The sequence below is a fragment of the Rattus norvegicus genome, chromosome 13 (assembly GCF_021556685.1).
Source record: "Rattus norvegicus strain SHRSP/BbbUtx chromosome 13, alternate assembly SHRSP_T2T, whole genome shotgun sequence".
NCBI lineage: Eukaryota > Metazoa > Chordata > Mammalia > Rodentia > Muridae > Rattus > Rattus norvegicus.
In genome coordinates, this window is record NC_141546.1 from 95,406,001 (window position 1) to 95,423,885 (window position 17,885).

The window sequence follows — 17,885 nt, forward strand, 5'->3', positions numbered from 1 at the left end:
CCTCGTCAACAGTTGTTCCTTTTTCAGTGACATTATTGGCAGAAGAGGAGATTCATATGCAGTTAAACTTCTTCTTTTATCAAATCCTTTGTGTGTCTTAAAACCCACTGAGGCCATGAGGGTTAACTTGAACATTGTCTTTTGAGATTTGGGGTTTTATCGTTAGGTCTTTGACCCAGTTTCCGTTAATGGCTGTGCATGCTTGAAGGAAGATGCTTTTGTGGCAAGTTCTCTTACCCACTCACTGGGCCATCTCCCAACTCCTTTAATGATGGTTTCTTCAATGTGTTCATGTAAATATACTTGATGGTGATTATAGTTACACTAATCTCCACTTACTATTCTTGTATTTTCTTTTCTTACAGCGAAGTATCCAGAGATAAAATCCTTGATGAAGCCCGACCGTAACCTGATCTGGATCGTAACCGCAATAGTTCTTACCCAGTTGGCTTCACTTTACTTAGTCAAAGACTTGGACTGGAAGCGGCTCATATTTTGTGCCTATGTATTTGGTGGCTCTATTAACCACTCACTAATTTTAGGTTCTCCTGAGATCTGTCATAATTTCCCCTTCGGCCACCACAGGGCCCTGTGGAACCGCTGGTTTAGAATATTTGCGAACCTCCCTATCGGGGTTCTGTATTCGATTTCCTTTAAGAGGTACCACATGGATCATCACCGGTACCTTGGGGCGGACGGCATCGATGTGGGTGTTCCTCGTGATCTTGAGGGCTGGTTCTTCTGCACCACTTTCAGGAGGCTGGTCTGGGTTGCTTTCCAACCACTCTTTATTACTTTTCGGCCTCTATTTATCAACCCCAAACCAATTTCTGACCTGGAAACCATCAATGCTGTTGCTCAGATCGCTTTTGACCTGATAGTTTACTCTGTTTTCGGAATTAAATCTTTAGTCTACATGCTGGCATCCTCCATGCTTGGTCTGGGTTTGCACCCAATTTCTGGCAATCTTATAGGGGACCATTGCCTCTTCTTAAAGGAACACAAGACATTCTACTATGGGCCTCTGAACTTACTCACCTTCAATGTGGGCTATCCCACCGAACACCATGACTTCCCCAACATTCCTGGAAAAGACCTGCCCTTGGTAAGTATAAAGGGTTTGGTAAATATTTTCATTTCCAATAGCTATATAATCTAAATTAGTCTCCAGTTGCTCATTGATTGAGGGAAGTTGGTACATTTTAGTAACCAAAACTGCTCATCAAAATGAAAATCAACGCACAATATCATCTGATATCTGACAGGCTAGTTTGACCAAGGATACGATCTTTCAGATCCTTCAACTCAGGTTCAGAAGTATTGGCAGATGTGTAAAATTTGTTAAGAAGTAAAATGACTCTGTCTTAACTACTGTTCTATTGCTGTGAAGAGACACCATGACCAAGGCAACTTAAAAAAAGAAAGCATTCAATGGGGTACTTGATACAGCTTCAAGGGTTAGCCCATAATCATCATGGCAGGGAGCATGGTGCTGGGTGAGACTGGACCTAGCATGTGCTTATGAAACCTCAATCCCACCCCCAGGGACACACCTTCTAGAACACAGCCATACCTCCTAATCCTTCATAAGGGGACCCTTTTCAATCTGAGGTGGAGGAGGTCTCATCACTGTTGAAACGGTGGGCTTTGCTAAGATGGCGTGCTGGCTTATGAAATGCTATTATTACTGCTTCGTGATAACGCAGCACACAATCACATGGTGTGAGTTGATTTGTCCATGAGAACTGTGAACTCCTAAGTAAGTTTTCTGGAAACCGGGTAGACATCTGCTTGCAATGCTCTATTGTGTTCCCGGCAGGGGCCGTCACTTCTCCCTTGCACAGACTTGTAGAATGTATTTTCAGTGCTCAGTACTTTGTAGAGTGACACCTTTGGAATATTGAGGGATGAGATACGAATGTTAACTTCTCTGGAACTCATGCATGCTGCCTGCAACCTAATCCCCATGGGTTCCACGAGGAGAAGAAAGAAGGCGTCTGCGTCTTATGCAGATGGGCATCACAGAGGGTAACGGTGTTACAGCTAATTGTCATGGGTACCTGTGTCACGCTTTCAAACTGGGGAAGGGTGTATGAGAGCTAGTGATGATTCTTCCAACTGTCCAATGGGGTTTACATTTTCACAATAAAGTAGTCGAGGGAAGAAGCAGGCACCTGTGTGACCACAACCTTGAGCATGTGTAATGTGACAGCCTCCAATGCCTTGGTATCAGTCTTCTGCCCTCAATCTCTAGAGTGGTTTTTGTTGACCTCTGCTGTGACTTGCCAGGTGAATTTTCATTTTTTTAAGGATTGATTTTTTTTTGTGCATGTATGAATTCCTGCATGTACGTGTGGGGGCCACATGCATAGTAGAGGTTCAAGGAAAGCAGAAGAGGTGTCATACATCCTGGAACTGGAGTTATAGGCCTTTGTGAGCTGTCACATGAGCTCCGAGAACTGAACTCAGGCCATCTCTCTAGCCTAGAATTTTAATTATTTTTTAAGTATGTCTACCAAGAGACAAAGTTGGTAATATTTTGAACAAACAGATTTTTCCACCCTAAAGTGCATAGAAAAGAAGGTGAAACTTTCTCTAGCCCTCCGGATCCTGAAACTTTAGTCCAGTCCCGACATCTTGACTGATGGTACTCCCACAACTATGCAAGTCCCTCTTCCTTTATGCTTTCTTTTTATCTGAGCCAATCTTACAAACATCCCTAGATTTCACTAGTCTAGATTTCCTTGCTCTTTCTATGATTTAACAATTTCCTGGCATTTATTACATCAATTATAGTAGTCGCATTTGTGTAGCTATGAAATGATTGCTGGGGATGCAATAATAAAATGGGTATTCTGTTCCTTTGCTTGTTTGTGTTACTAGAGATGAAACCATAGCCTCGGGCATGCCAGGCAAACATGGTATCACTGAGCTACACTCCCAACTCGTATGACTTGTGATAGCTTTATTAAAGGGTAACTCAGACACAGTGCTGGACATGATGGCATACACTTCCAAATACAATACCTGGGAGGCAGAGGTAGGTAGGTCTCCAAGTTTGAGGCCAGCCTGGTCTACAGAGCTAATTTCAGGACAGCCAGGGCTACACAGAGAAATCCTGTCTGGGAAAAAAACAAAATACATATATCTGTATTTACACAAACGTGTGTGCGTGCATGTGTGTGTGTGTGCGTGTGTGTGTATGTGTGTGTGTGCGTGTGTGTGTGTGTGTGTGTGTTTTCAGGGTGTACATAAGTCGTACACAAAATTTGAAGTACCAATTATCAATTACAGAACATTTTTATACAATACAGTATCAGTTAAAAATGTTTTCAATTCCAGTTTAACATTTTTAATAACTCAGTTATTTGAGTTAAATTTGCTGTTCACAAAACTCTTGAAGTATTTACATTTTGAGTGTGTGTGTGCGTATTTCATGGTGTGTATGTTGGGGGGGGGTCAAAAGACAGTTTTCCAGACTTGGTTCTCTTCTTCCACAACGTGGATCCTGGGGATTAGATTCAGACCTGCGGGATTGGCAGTAAGTACCTTTGACTGCTCAGTGATCTCATAACTCACACTTAAACATGCGTTTCCCCTGTTCTTACAACTCCATAAAGTACACAGACACCCAGAGATTACGGCAGCCTCTGAATTGTATTGGACAAATTGCTTATAAATTTTCTAAGATTATAATGTTAGAATGTATTCATTTTTAACCGTATGCCCTTTAGATGTTTATAATTTATCGTCATTTGTATCATTCTGGTTGCTAATATACTTTCAGTCTTTTTTTTTTTGTTTTGTTTTTTTTGGTTTTTTTTTTTTTGTTTTCCGGAGCTGGGGACCGAACCCAAGGCCTTGCGCTTGCTAGGCAAGCGCTCTACCACTGAGCTAAATCCCCAACCCCCATACTTTCAGTCTTAATTAATATCTTAAATGCTTATCCAGGCTCTGACTAGCTCCGTCAGTCTACAGTTCTGGAACACTAATGGCTTTATTTATTTATTTATTTATTTATCTATCTATCTATCTAACTTTTTATTGATTCTTTGTGAATTTCACGTCATGCACCCCAGTCCCACTCTTGTTCCCATCCCTTGAAATCCATGCTCTGTCCTTGTAACCTCCCCCACAGAAGAAAAAAACCCATCTCACTCTGAAATCAGTAGTGTGTCACAGTACGCCCCACAGTGTGGGACCCCTTTGCCCACACTTCTGTGCTTGCAGATGTTTATTGCAATGAGTTACTGGTCTGTTGGGAGGCCTTATGCTACGCTATCAATATTGGATCCTCACTGGGACTCCTCTTGCATACCCTGTTGTTGCCCTGTGTCATGGAGATCCTGCAGCTTTGGAACTGTAGGATTGGTCACTCCTGCTTCAACAGTTCACAGATGGGATAGATTTTGGGGTGGGTCACCTCAAAACCCTGGATCTGGACCTGGGTGGTCACTGAATTGGTCAGCCCTCAAGATCTCCTGTGCTCATACAATTAGTGTGAGCTTTTCAGCACTGCCCCAGATAGGTCACCCAATACTTCAGTGGACAAGCAATAGGGTCAGCTCTACTGTGCTACCCAGGTGAGGCACAGGGCCCTCTCACCCGAGTGGTACAGACAGTGAAGGACAGGACTAGCTCTCCAGTTCTCCTGACCCCAGGGCCATCTGATCCCAGGGCCATCTCTACCATCTGCAGCAGGTGGCAAGGGTCAGGGGTGGAGAGAGGGCATCGCTGCCTTACCACTGTAGTGCAGACACACATTGATGGCTTTCTGTTCTAGTTGCCAAGTGAACTGAATGCTGCTGGCTTTGCCATAAGTCCAGTGTGTAGTATGACAGAACTGTTAATGTGCATGATCTGTAGACCATCTTTATTCATGAAGAACTGCAGTGGTTTGGTTGTTTGTCCCTCTGTGTCAGACACTCACTTGTCATCTTGAGGCCTCAGTAATACTCACTGTGTTCCATTTTGCTTTGTTTTTTAAATTTCAGGTGAGGAAAATAGCGGCTGAATACTATGATAAACTCCCCCATCACATCTCCTGGGTCAAAGTGCTGTATGATTTTGTGATGGACAACACAATAAATCCCTATTCACCGAAGAAGATGCTTCCAGAAGGGAAATAGATTTCGCAGCAAACACTGTCAGAGCCAAAGCAAGTTCTGCAAAGATTTTTTAATTGCTGGTAATGTGGATTTCTTTTCCTTGCTAAAATTAAGAGCTGTCAGAAGCCATTTAGTAAAGGCTATGGCAAGCAGTTTTCTGGTGATGACCTACTGATTTGCGTGGCTGTAATGGGTGCACTCTGAGATGCAGGATCCTCAGAAACTTCACCCCAGAGTTGCTTCTTGCATCCAATATGCATTTCCTGCCAGTCTTTTGTAGCCTAATGATTCTTGGGCATCTACAAACCCTATTGGGCAGATTTTCTGCAGAATCCATACGAAGATGATACTGTCATGTAGTAATGCTGTGTAGATGAATTGATGACTTCATAATTCCTGATAATAACTTTATAGAACTCCTAAATTGATACAAGTAGCCTAAAATCCCCTATAAAACAAAAGCTGCAAATGGAGCTCTGTAAACCTTCATGTGTCACAGGCTAATTGCATTAGAGAAAGAAAATAGGCTTGGAACAAATTTACAGTGTAGGAGAACATCCCTTCAAGGTTAGGAATGAGGCCCCCTATCTGGTAACTAGGGGTCATAAACTGGGAATGGGAAATTTATTGTAGGTGCAAGGATAAAGCATAAATGATGGACTAGTATATACAAGTCTTCAAAATAATAAGACACAAGGCAGATGATATGTCTCTTGACAACTATGTTAACTTATGCTAATTAATGCCATAAAAATTATTGCTTTAAACTTTTAATGAATTTATGAAGCTAGTATCAGATACTGAATGTTTAGTCAGGTACAAAAATTAATGCTTTAAACTTTTAATGAACTTATGGATCTAGTAACATATAAGGAATGTTTAGTCAGGTACAAGCCTAATGGAAAGACATAAACAATTCTGTTGTAATTGCTTAAACCTTATTGATCTATCAACTTATGGAATGTAAAAATGTTTAGAAAACCATGTTATCAATTATGAGAAAGTATAAAAATATAAAAACTAAGAACAATAATAAAATGGCAGTGCAGCCTTCTTTAGCTTCATCCAATATGTGTATATCTATGATGTGTGCCTTTCTTCCTTTCTTCCTTTCTTCCTTTCTTTTTTCTTTCTTTCTCTCTCTCTTTCTTTCTTTCTTTCTTTCTTTCTTTCTTTCTTCTTTCTTTTTCTTTTTCTTTTTGTTTGTTTGTTTCTGTCTCATGAAGAGTTAAGGAACTCCTCCAAGCCTCTGGCCTGGTTAGTGAGAGGCCCAAGTCAAAGAGAACAGAACCCAGGTAATTAAGTTTCCTTTTTCCTACTGCTATCAGCAGGAGTTAATTGTCAGAAGCCAGCTGCTTTGGGCCCCAGAGATAGAAAGAGATAAATTGTCAAAAGTAAACAGCTTTTGGCTCTGATCACCCCTTTGCTGCCTTTCTTGAGGAACTGGATGGCACTATGGCCCCGACAAAGAGCAGTGATGCTCGGAAACTGCCCCAGAAGAATTTCACCCCCATGTCAAGAAGCTGTTCAGGTTTCCAGGCAGCCTGACTCTGTTACAGAGCTCAACTGGGGGCTTGTCCAATTACAATCCCAGAGAGGATGTCTATCCATGTCTGTCATTTTGCAAGAATATCATAAAACTACCTATTTCTACTCTATAATTTTTATCACAAATTTTACTTTTAAAATAGCTGGTGACCTAAGTTGTTAATCATAGTATATCAATATCTATTGCCCTTTTTTGTATTTTTTTATTACATATGGCTACCTGACTACTAGAAGAAATTTATTTTAAACCTTCCTTTCAAAAAGAGGTTGTTGTGTTTTGTTGTGTTTTGTTTTGTTGTGTTTTGTTTTTTTTTTAAGGTCAAGAGGTATGGTGGCACACACAGCACAGTCACAGCAACAAGAAGGCTACATAAGAGAATTGATGTGCTCAAGGGTTTGGAGCCATTAGCCAACACTCAGCTTCATTTTCCACCTGTGTAGACACTTACCCTAGCAACACCCCAGGTGGGCTGATGATGGGCAGTTGGTCTCCAGAGGCTGGTTGTTAGTCCAGCAGTCCAGATTACCTCAAAAGCATCACACAGGCCCTATGACATAAGGAAATATGATACAATGTAAGCAAATGTTTTCAAATTACTATCAGTCACAAGTGCCAGTTCTTAAAGTGTCAAGGCAGGCACAGACACTTGACTATGGAGTCCTCTGTAGGGTTGATGAATTCAATGAACTGTTCCAGTGTCACCCCCAAAGCACACTGGACTCCTTTCCAACCTTCTCATCCAGAGATATTACTACTATCATTCACTAGCTATTGATTTAATGTTCTCTAGCCCCCCAAACCTAGCAAGGGCAGGGCTAATTACTTGATAAATTCAATGAAATCATCAGAGGGTTTACTTGAAAATTATATAAAACTAACAGCCAAAGGCTGGGACGATTTTCTATAACCTTCAGGTCAATGTAGTATACTAGAAGAAATGGACATTTAAAAATCATTTATGAAACACACTCATATGAAACATTTATGTTGTAAATCCAAAACACAAACACGTTTATTCTGTAGGTTCCTTATCAGACATTGTGTGGCTCTTTGACCCTCTCCCAGAGTGATGCTGAAAGTTTGCATGGCTCGTGAAACTATCAAGGACCTGAGGAGCCTTGAGAGGCCCAACCAGTGGACTGTAGACAATGCTGGAAAGTAAACTTCAGTAGTGTAGCTGCCTGCAAGATCTACTAACAGTTTTCCTAACTGGTCACCAATGGTGGTTAGGGCTTTGGGCATTTCAGGTGCTAAGAGTTATCCATGTAAGTAATGCCAGTAAATTCATTGCTTTACCAAGCTAGACTCATTTATTTGATGTGCCATTGGTACCTCTGTCTGGAATGCTACATAAAGACGTCTCAGGACAACACAGCACCAAGCATTGCACATGGCAGTAAGGATACAAAGTGTGGTCCTAAATAAAGGGTTCTATGCTTTGTCTTTGTGAGATGCTGTCCCTACTCGGCATCATTTAACTGTCAGGAGACATAATGGGACAAGCTGATAACTAGCAGGTGATCTTACTGAGAAGGTCTGCTTCAGATTATTTTATAATCTGCAACAGGCTTGCCCTTATAAGGCAAAGCTGAAAGGAAATTCATTTAAGGAAAGATTCTTACTATTAAAATGCTTTTCTTGTTATGATTAAACACATATAAAAATCACTAAGTAATAGCCCATCCCTTTGAAGCAGATCTCTGCTGATCCATGAAGATGTCTTGTCTTGTAGTGATGCTATATAGACAAATAGATGACTTCTTAATTCTTAATGATGATCCTATAAGGATTCCTAAATTATATCAGTGATTTTTAAGCTCATTTACAGTGGGACTGCTATTAGGTCCTCTTCTGATAGCCAAAACTGCAATGAGAACTCTGCCAGTCTCCCAGTTAATTACCAGTTACCAGTTAATTGCTCTTAGATAGTAACCAGATTTTCTCGTACTCAGAGCACAATCCAAGAGGTTGTAAAACAATTAACCAAAGGTGAAAAAAAGGGAAGTAAAGATTTATTATAGGTGCTAGGACAGAGGATAAAATATTGACTGAGTTTATCTATACAAAACTTCACTAATCACTTAGTTATGGTTTTAAACCTTCAGTGAACCTATGGAGCTGAGATAAGTGGTGGATGTTTAGCCAGATAATTACTCCTAGTGGATATGCATGTAAACATCCTCTGTTGTAAACTTCTATTTCAATTTATGATTTGATTTTTTGCGTGAACTTGTGATGAACTTTGTAACATGTGATCATGTACTTTGAAAGATGTGTAAGTACTGAGGACAAAAAGGAGAAAGGAATATTTTTCCCTTAGAAGAACTTTTCCCTTTCCCAGCTTAGGCTCTTTCCACTTTCCCCCTTAGATAGCTTTCATAGGAAACTTTTTACAACTTAGTGATAAACGCTGTAATCCTTTCCTAAGTGTCCCTTTTCTACCTGTGAGACTTTGGACAAGCATGCTGAAAGTTATAGCCCAGAAGTTTCTGCTGAGAAAGTACAAAGGCTGTGTACTTAATCCTTTGCTGTTTTAGGAAGAGGTGCTAAGTGCCAGAGACCACAGTTTCTGGCCTCAGAAGAATACAGAAGGCAGGTCAGCTACAGTAGCAAGGTAACTTAGATTTAGATAAGTAAACTTTTTATTATACAGCAACCCTAAATATATCATAAGACAAAGTCTCACCCCCTGTATCCTGTAAGACAAAGTCTTACCCTCCACCGATGCTCTTCCTCCTCTGCTGCCTCATGAAGAACCAACAAGAAAGAAGAACACCCCCCCTGGGGCTGGCCCCTGGCATTTAACAATAAAGATTCCATGAAATATAGGATGAGCATGTATCTGACAAGGGCAGGCAGAGGATGTATGTCTGGTCCTTGGCTCTGTCAGGTCCTATTGTGACAAGCACTGTAAGTCTCTGTCAACCACATGGTTGAAGGCCAGATTTGACATCTCAGAATAAACTGAGGCAGGCAGCAAAAAGGAGTTGGGCACTGGCAATTAGGATCATGCTGATAGCTGATGGAGGGCCAACTGACAGTGACAGACTACAGAGTCAGTACTGCCTTAACTCTCTGGGGCTTACAAGAATGCCCAGAGAGGAACTTTGAACTCTTTTAACTCTTAATTGCGCGCTTGCACACACACACACACACACACACACACACACACACACACACACACAGAGAGAGAGAGAGAGAGAGAGAGAGAGAGAGAGAGAGAGATACACACACACACACACACACACACACATATGGAGAGAGGGGGGAGGGTAAGAGGGAGACAGACAGACAGACATATTCATTTGGTGGATTGGGCAGAGCCCTAACAACCATACTTTATTCCTTCTCTCTGGCAGTTTATACCTTCTTAGACAAAAGTTCTTTATAAAATTACCTCCTAGATAAAATGTTACACAAACAGGGGAGTTACAGAAGGATGTCCTTAGTAAGTTCAAAGCAGTGTTTCATTCTACAAGCTCATTATAAGTTCAAAGCAACAGTTTTACATGGCCTTGTTTTATCATAGTGCACACCTAGGGCTTCCTCCTTGGCATTCAGCATGCTCTAGAATGAATTTTTTCCCAAGCCTGTTTCTCTAATTAGTGCATTTATGAAACCTCACTGTATTCCTTATTGTGCTGCCTTTACTTACTATTCCATGAGGAGCGGCACATTCTAATCTTGATTCTCACTTTACTGTATCATTACATCTTTCTTTTAAAACAACTAAAACCATCTCCTTAAACTTTCATTCTGAGATTATTTGAATCAAATCATGAATTCTATAGTCATTAATTCATCTAAACAGCATTAATTCATGAAAGTTTGCCTTCATGATGATCTGTAGGAAACTTACCCAAAAGGGTGGGCTGACGCCCAGGAATCATTATACTATGTGATGGTGGCAGAAAAGGCACACCATTGCGAGAAGCAATCGTGGATGAAGTCTGGGCTGTGCCTCTCAAGAGCGCACCCATCGCAGACATGGACACAGTGGGCCATTCCCAGGAAACTCGCTTGCTTGCTATACCTTTCCAAGATGGCTTCTGTCACCCCGTGTGATGGCTGTTCTCTCCACATGCTCTCCGTGAAGGAACCAATGTTCAACACACAGGCGACTAACCTGAGCCCACAGGACAAAGACCCAGGGCCAAAACCCAAAACCTCGGTAGGTCAAAGCCTATACCCTTCTGTTACTCCACCTACATAGCTGACTCAGGAGTTCTGTTTGAACGAAGAAATGTGTCACATTCCCCCACAAAGTGCGCCAGGAGCCTTTTCATTTGAAAGGGGGCGAGGCTTCCCATACCTGGATGTAATGGGAATGTCAGGCTAGATTTCTACTTGGCTGAACAACATCCAGCAATCAGGTGAAGGCTGCTGGCTGTGCGCTTGATGAAAGCTCACGTGAACCATTTCAGCCAGTGTGCTGTATCTTTAGCTGACTCGGGAGCAGATGCTTCTGATGAAGGCGCCTTTATCTGAATCCCATTCAGACCTCCGACTAGCAATTCCAGGGTTCCTAGTCTCTGACAACGCCATCCTAACTTCAGCAGGAAGTAGTTATAAAAGGACTCCATCATCCCTTATCTTCTACAGAAGGCTGGAATAGGACAGGATGCTTGACCTGCTCTCTGTTAAAATAAAGAAGTTATTGGATTAAGGAAAAAAAGTTGATGTTTGTATGCAAACTACCTGAGAGGCATTAGAGGTAATCTGTATCAAAAACAAGATAGAAAATAGAAAACAAAACAAATACAAAACCACAACAGCAACAAAAACATTGCAGGGGAGATGGGAGCCAAAGATAAGATAAATGACGCTACCATTCTCATCCCGGGCACTTCCTAGGTGGTAATTCTGATGTCAGGCATTGGAGGGCCTTGGATCTTTCTGTTTCTGGGAACTACTGCTGGCCAGTGCATCACTAATGCCTTAAGGATATACAGACATTCCCTTTTGGGTGATACCCTTTTGGGTGCCATTGAGCTCATGGTTATTAGATTCCAATATGAACAGACACCCACCACACAGTCAAGGATTTGACTCAGAATACAACTCAAGGGGGGAATGGGATGTCTAAAGTTATAATTTATGTTTGCTGTGTTTAAAAGATCAACAAAACAAAAATGCTTCTAACCTGTAAGCCCCACTTGTCCGCAGACAGACAACTTCCTGGAATAGCTGATGAATGAATGCCCCGATGCCTGAATTCTGTCTGATTAGCATTCCAGGATTCCTGGACCCTGACAATGACATCCCAATTTCAACAGGAAGTAGTTATAGAAGAAAAACATCAAGCTATTATTCATGTAAGATAACAAGTCATGTGTTTTTTTCTTCTAAGATCAAGGTTTGCCGACGTAGCTGCACAGGACGTACCTGGTCTCACAGTGGCAGGAGGCACATAGGAAGTATAACAGGATGTATGCTTGCCCCCTGCTGGATGGAGGCAGGAAGTAAGTAGCCTTCTGGGTTTGCCTATAAATTCCTGACTAATGTAATTTGTGGCCATAATCTGGGAATCCCTGGTATAATCCTGGCCATCTATCATCCTGGCCAGAATTTATTAGGGCCTGCTTTGCTTTGGTGCAAAGATTGTATTATTTCCACCCAGTGGGATTACCGTTGGCAGCAAATGTCTCTTTGTCAGCAGGGCTATGCACGAGCTGTCTTTCTGGTCTTCCCACTGGCCTTTCCCAATACAGAACCCCTTCCCTACAAGTAAGAGGAGTGAAGATGCTGGCTCTGGCTATTCTTAGCCTCGGGCAATTGGTGTAGGGTCAAGGGTGCGAGTGTGAGTGTAGCCTTGGACTGCTTGTGGAACTCCCTGTCTTTGCAACAAGGAGAAGCTGGAAGGGGATGAGAAATCCTGCAAACCCGTAGTTAGAGTAGTGTAGTTTCATGGAGGCACTGGGGTTCCAGGGACTGGGGAGCAGGAAGTCTGTCTCTCAAAATCAGCTGTATAAGATGCAGAATCTTCTTCACACTGAGCTGTGAAGAAGGGAAATAGCCCATCACGCATGGCCCAGATACCAGAATATACACCCCCTGAGCGAGGCTCACCTTTTCTTGGGTGAATGTTGATGGGACGGACATCCCTGGGACAATTTCTAGAGACAGTAAGTTGCTATCACAGCCTCATACATTTTTAAAAAATGATTGCTGCACTGTAGGGTAGACACCAGAGTTCCCATTCCTTCACTCAGGCAGTAAGAGTTTCTGGAAATGTATCCTACTGCACCTTTTATCCACATGTCCCTGATAACAGGGGACGGGCATATTTCACATCAACCTGGGAAATTTACATACACTCATACCTGTTTAACCCCAACTCACTCATTTGGGTTTTCCTGCCCTGCTCTGCAGAGCAGCAGGTCCTGTAGGCTGTTGCTGAGGCTTCCCCATCAGCTGGACTCTGGCTATTGGCCTATTGGGAGACACAGGAGGAGGTGGAGGGAGAAGTTGAGGATTTATATCCCTTCTTTTCTCCCTCAAGTCCCACTTTCTGTTGTTTGGGCTCCAGATCCTGACTGACAGGCCTTCTGTGGCTCTGCTGTAACTAGGTGACATGGTGCAGAGTCCTGCTGTCCCTTATCTGAGGAGGAGGCCTTCCAACTGAGGGACAGTGTCTCTTCCTTGTGTGCATTGACTCTGAACTTTGCATTATCTGTGTAACTGCTACCACAATAGAATCCTTTTGTTACCAGGACTTGAAAGGGCCTGTGTCCTCCTCATTAGACCTTCACTGCAAAGCCATAGTGCATCTTGTCCTGATAAGTCCTTTGTTTCTTGTTTTCTATTCCTCTTTCCTCCTCCTATTTTAAGTCAGAAACCTTCCTTGAGCATACATGTGGCGGTCACTTTCTCTTGGTGTATGGCTTGATATCCCATTATTGTCTCTGGAGTCTTGTCACTGGAGTCTTGTCACAGATCTTACATGTCCTCCTTTGCTTTTGGTTTGTGGTTCCAGCCTCCGGCCTCTGCAAGCTAAGCAGCTCTTGACCATTGAACTGCACACTTAGTGACTAATATATCTCCATGATGGCTTGTGCTTTTTGTCTTTTAATAAGTCCTCCCCTAATTGTAACAAGTTCTGTGTCTCCTAAGTTTAAACATAGCTTAGTCTCACCGACCGCATTTCAGTCATAATCTGCCTGAAGCAGCGTCAGCATACAGTGCAGGTGGACTCGTCTCACTTAGAGCTCCTTCCTCCCCTTTACTGATCTTATAATACTACACACGTGTAGGATTCCTTGCTGGACACTGTATTCTGTCCCTAGTGCTATGTTCTGTATGCATTAGTCAGTAATATTCTGTCTCCTCCAGAATAAGTCATCTGCTTGTACCATTGTTATGGTATTTCTAGACAGGGCCCTGGAGAAATAAGAGTAGAATCTCATTTATAGGATTAATTCCCCTATAAAAGAAAAAGACCCAAGGGAGCTCCCTTCTTCTCTACCTTGAGAACACAGAGAGAAGATGCCCTCTATGAATTAGGAAGGCAACCTTACTGGTGAAACTGCCAATGCTAAGGTTGTACCCTTGCCTACCTGTGACATAGAAGAACATGCCTTTGTATCTTGGGACCCACCTAGTCATTGTTTTTCCAGCAGCCCGAGTTAGCCATGGCGCCCCATAAGTGGCATATTAGAACTGTATACAAGCTCGCAACTTCTGGCAAGGTCACTTTCCTTCTATTCCGAAGATGTCTTGGTGTTGCTTGATTTTCTTGCCACTCTCCCGTGTAAACTGAAAAGCCATCTGAACGATTCCTAACAAAATTCGACTTGGAAGCTTGGTTAGAACCTGCCAGTCAACTAGCTGAATGGGAGAACTTACATTTTTATGGAATTTAGCCTCCCACTCTATTAGCATTGTTTTGTGGAGCATACAAGTCTTTAATGTCTTTTCATAAAGAGCCAATGCTAGCTGAGCAGTAGACTGCTTGACACCAGCAAGCCCACCCTCACTCCCTTGTATACCTCTGTCTTAGTTAGGGTTTTACTGCTGTGAACAGACACCATGACCAAGGCAACTCTTATCATGACAACATTTAATCGGGGCTGGCTTACAGGGTCAGAGGTTCAGTCCATTATCGTCACAGTGGGAAGCATGGCAGTGTCCAGGCAGGCATGGTGCAGGAGGAGCTGAGTTCTACATCTTCATCTGAAGGCTGCTAGCAGAGTACTGGCTTCCAGGCAGCTAGGATGAGGGTCTTAAAGCCCACACCCACAGTGACATACCTACTCTAACAAGGCCACACCTACAAAGAGTGCCACTCCATGGGTCAAGCATATTCAAACATGAACACCTCCAACCAAACTGTTGACATTTAATCTTTTTTTTTCTTTTTTCTTTTTCTTTTTTTTTTTTTTTTGGAGCTGGGGACCGAACCCAGGGCCTTGCGCTTGCTAGGCAAGCGCTCTACCACTGAGCTAAATCCCCAACCCCGACATTTAATCTTAAAGGTCTAGTAAAACTTTGGTTAGATTTGTTTCTAGATGCATTTTTTTATGTCTTCATAAGTGTTGTTGTTCCATTTAATTGCAACTTAGAAACAGTTGTTGCCGGTATGTAGAAACACAGTGCTTTTGCACGTTACTTTTCTCGTCTATCTTTTATTCTGACAACTCAGTCCCACTGGATTGTATGAAAAAATGATGTTGAAAGGGAATTGGATTGCATTACATTCGTTGTTGTTGTGGTCGAGATCATGAAATATGTTTCCCCCACCGTCTGCCTTTGGTCTTGCTCTGAGTTGGAAAGCATGAGTGACCGTCTGGCTTGCATAGGCTAACCAGACAGTTTAGCATCACAGGGTGCCCTATGCCTGCAACATGCCACTTGACCGGTAGATTAGCAACTGTAACCTGAGATGTCTAAATCCACAGGCATGAGGGCAGACCCACAGAACCCTACAGAACTGGGTGAACAACTCAGCCACTGGAAGGCATCCCTCTGAAAGAGAGAGGCCCAGAGCCCTGGGTAGGCTGTGTGCTAGAAGAAAGGGTGAAACCACTCAGCCCTGTAGACGCTGAGACTGGACAGGCTGTGGACCTAAAAATGCCAGCAGTAAATGGCACCGTAGGCTTCCAGTACTGACCAGGGACAGCAGTCCCAAGGGAGGCCTGTGGGGCAGACAACTGACAGGCAAGGTCTCACATCAGTTCTGCTCTAATTAGTCATCCTTGTGGGTGCTTTAACTGAAAAAGTATTGTTATTAATCTAAAAGCACAAGAAAAAAAAACCAGATATTTGTTGGCAAAGAATTACCGACTGGATGCTGTGCCTGCCTGATGTGCAGAAGAAGATATCATGATCAACGTTTGTTTAAAGTGAGTGAGGAATTGCTTACTATAACTTTCCTCCTGTGACTTAACATTGACGAAGCAGCTCACAGGCCCGAACCTTGCAAAGTCACTGTAAGAGTTCAACTGAAAGATTATTCAGGTATATGTGCGAAAATGAAATGGTAGCTGGGTGTGCCCAGGCCGAGGAAGGACGATCACAGATGTGACGGCAGCATCACCCACAGAGGGTCACCTGTCTCAAGCACATAACCCAGAAAACAAGTAATTAACCAATTAGTTAAAGAAGCAGAAGGGAAGGCTGTGTGGGGGAAGGTTCGTATCTCCCCTGGCACCGCCAGCACCACCGGGAGCCATGCAGACTTGCCAGAGCTTTCGCGTGATCCCGGATGCCTCTTCGAGAAGGACAGGGTAACCGTATCATTGAAACCTCTTGCCAAGACTAACAAAAGAGATGCAAGCTGGGTAACAAATGAAGGTTGTTTCAAATCTAGAGCATTGGTTTATGCTTCTCTCGGATTATTTTCTGACTATACCACACAGTGTTTGAAACTGCAGATCTACATATAGCCAGAGTCGTGGGTCCCTCTCATACTCATTCTATACCTCAAATTCTTTTCTTAGAATTTCAAACTCTGCTTTTAAAAATTTACGTTTTTTTTATCTGATTTTTTTTTCTTCTTACCCTTCCATAGAGTCCTCATTTACAAGATCTCAGTGTAACAGAATGGGAGAGAGCCCAAAATGCTCCCAAGCAGCCAGAAAAGGCCAGATCAGGACATACAATGGAGCTCTGATATCAAGAGGGAATCAAGAAAATGGCCTAGGCGGGCACCAGTTTGTGTAACCTGCAAGCTCCAGGGTTGGACTGACTCAGGGGTTCGGACAGCAAGTGAGAAACCTAAGCAGGGCTGGAGACACAGGGAGGGTGGGCTCTGTGGAAAGCTGTTAATCCTTATGCAGTGGGTAACTAGAGGGCCCAGGGAGAACACATTCCCCCCTCCCTGTACAGCCAAGGGTGGGGAGCACTGCACAGCCAAGGGTGGGGAGCACTGCACAGCCAAGGGTGGGGAGCACTGCACAGCTAAGGGTGGGGAGCACTGTACAGCTGAGGTGGGGAGCACTGTACAGCCAAGGGTGGGGAGCACTGCACAGCCAAGGGTGGGGAGCACTGCACAGCCAAGGGTGGGGAGCACTGCACAGCTAAGGGTGGGGAGCACTGTACAGCTGAGGTGGGGAGCACTGTACAGCCAAGGGTGGGGAGCACTGCACAGCTAAGGGTGGGGAGCACTGCACAGCTAAGGGTGGGGAACACTGCACAGCTAAGGGTGGGGAGCACTGCACAGCTAAGGGTGGGTAGCAGTGCACAGCTAAGGGTGGGGAGCACTGCACAGCTAAGGGTGGGGAGGACTGCACAGCTAAGGGTGGGGAGCACTGTACAGCTGAGGTGGGGAGCATTGTACGGCAAGGTGGGGAGCACTCTCGCCAAAAATCTCCAGGTGGGTTGAGCCTTCAGGAAGCTTATGGGAAAAACACAGCCTGTGGAGAGACTTTGGACATAGCAAAGAAGTGCTTTTGGAGGTTTTAAGGAAAGCACATACAAAGAAAACATTCTGGGAAAATTGCTTAAAAACAAGTGCCTTGGTGAAGGGGTACACACTGAAATCACAGCACCCTGAGGGAAGAAACAGGAGGATCACGTTAATGGGAAACTGTCCCACCCACTTCCTCCTGCACGATGTAATCCACCCTTGGGTGACGTGAGTGGTTATGCATGTGCAACCAAGCATGTATGTTCATTGTGTAGCCTATTGTCCATGCCGACAGCTCTGCAGCTAACATGTGCCCTGGGCTCCGTTTCATAGTAGTACACTGAGAACCCTAGTTTGCAGTGGCAGCCCGGCATGGCTTCCT

At 43.4% G+C, this 17,885-nt stretch overlaps 1 protein-coding gene across 2 annotated transcripts; it reads left to right on the forward strand.

Moving 5' to 3' along the window:
* The first annotated feature begins 370 nt into the window (after window positions 1-370).
* Window positions 371-12,119, forward strand: LOC148001846 (sphingolipid delta(4)-desaturase DES1-like). 2 transcript variants are annotated; one of them, XR_015635689.1, is made up of 3 exons: window positions 372-1,105; window positions 4,995-5,188; window positions 12,008-12,119. XR_015635689.1 is itself a non-coding variant. In XM_087581898.1 (2 exons), the coding sequence occupies exons 1-2, from the start codon at window positions 392-394 to the stop codon at window positions 5,127-5,129; spliced, it is 849 nt and encodes a 282-aa protein (XP_087438024.1). In that variant the 5' UTR covers window positions 371-391; the 3' UTR covers window positions 5,130-6,172. The 2 variants fall into 2 exon arrangements, 1 of the variants encoding a protein (XP_087438024.1); XM_087581898.1 differs by lacking the exon at window positions 12,008-12,119 and having other exon boundaries at window positions 371-1,105; window positions 4,995-6,172.
* Window positions 12,120-17,885: the final 5,766 nt, after the last annotated feature.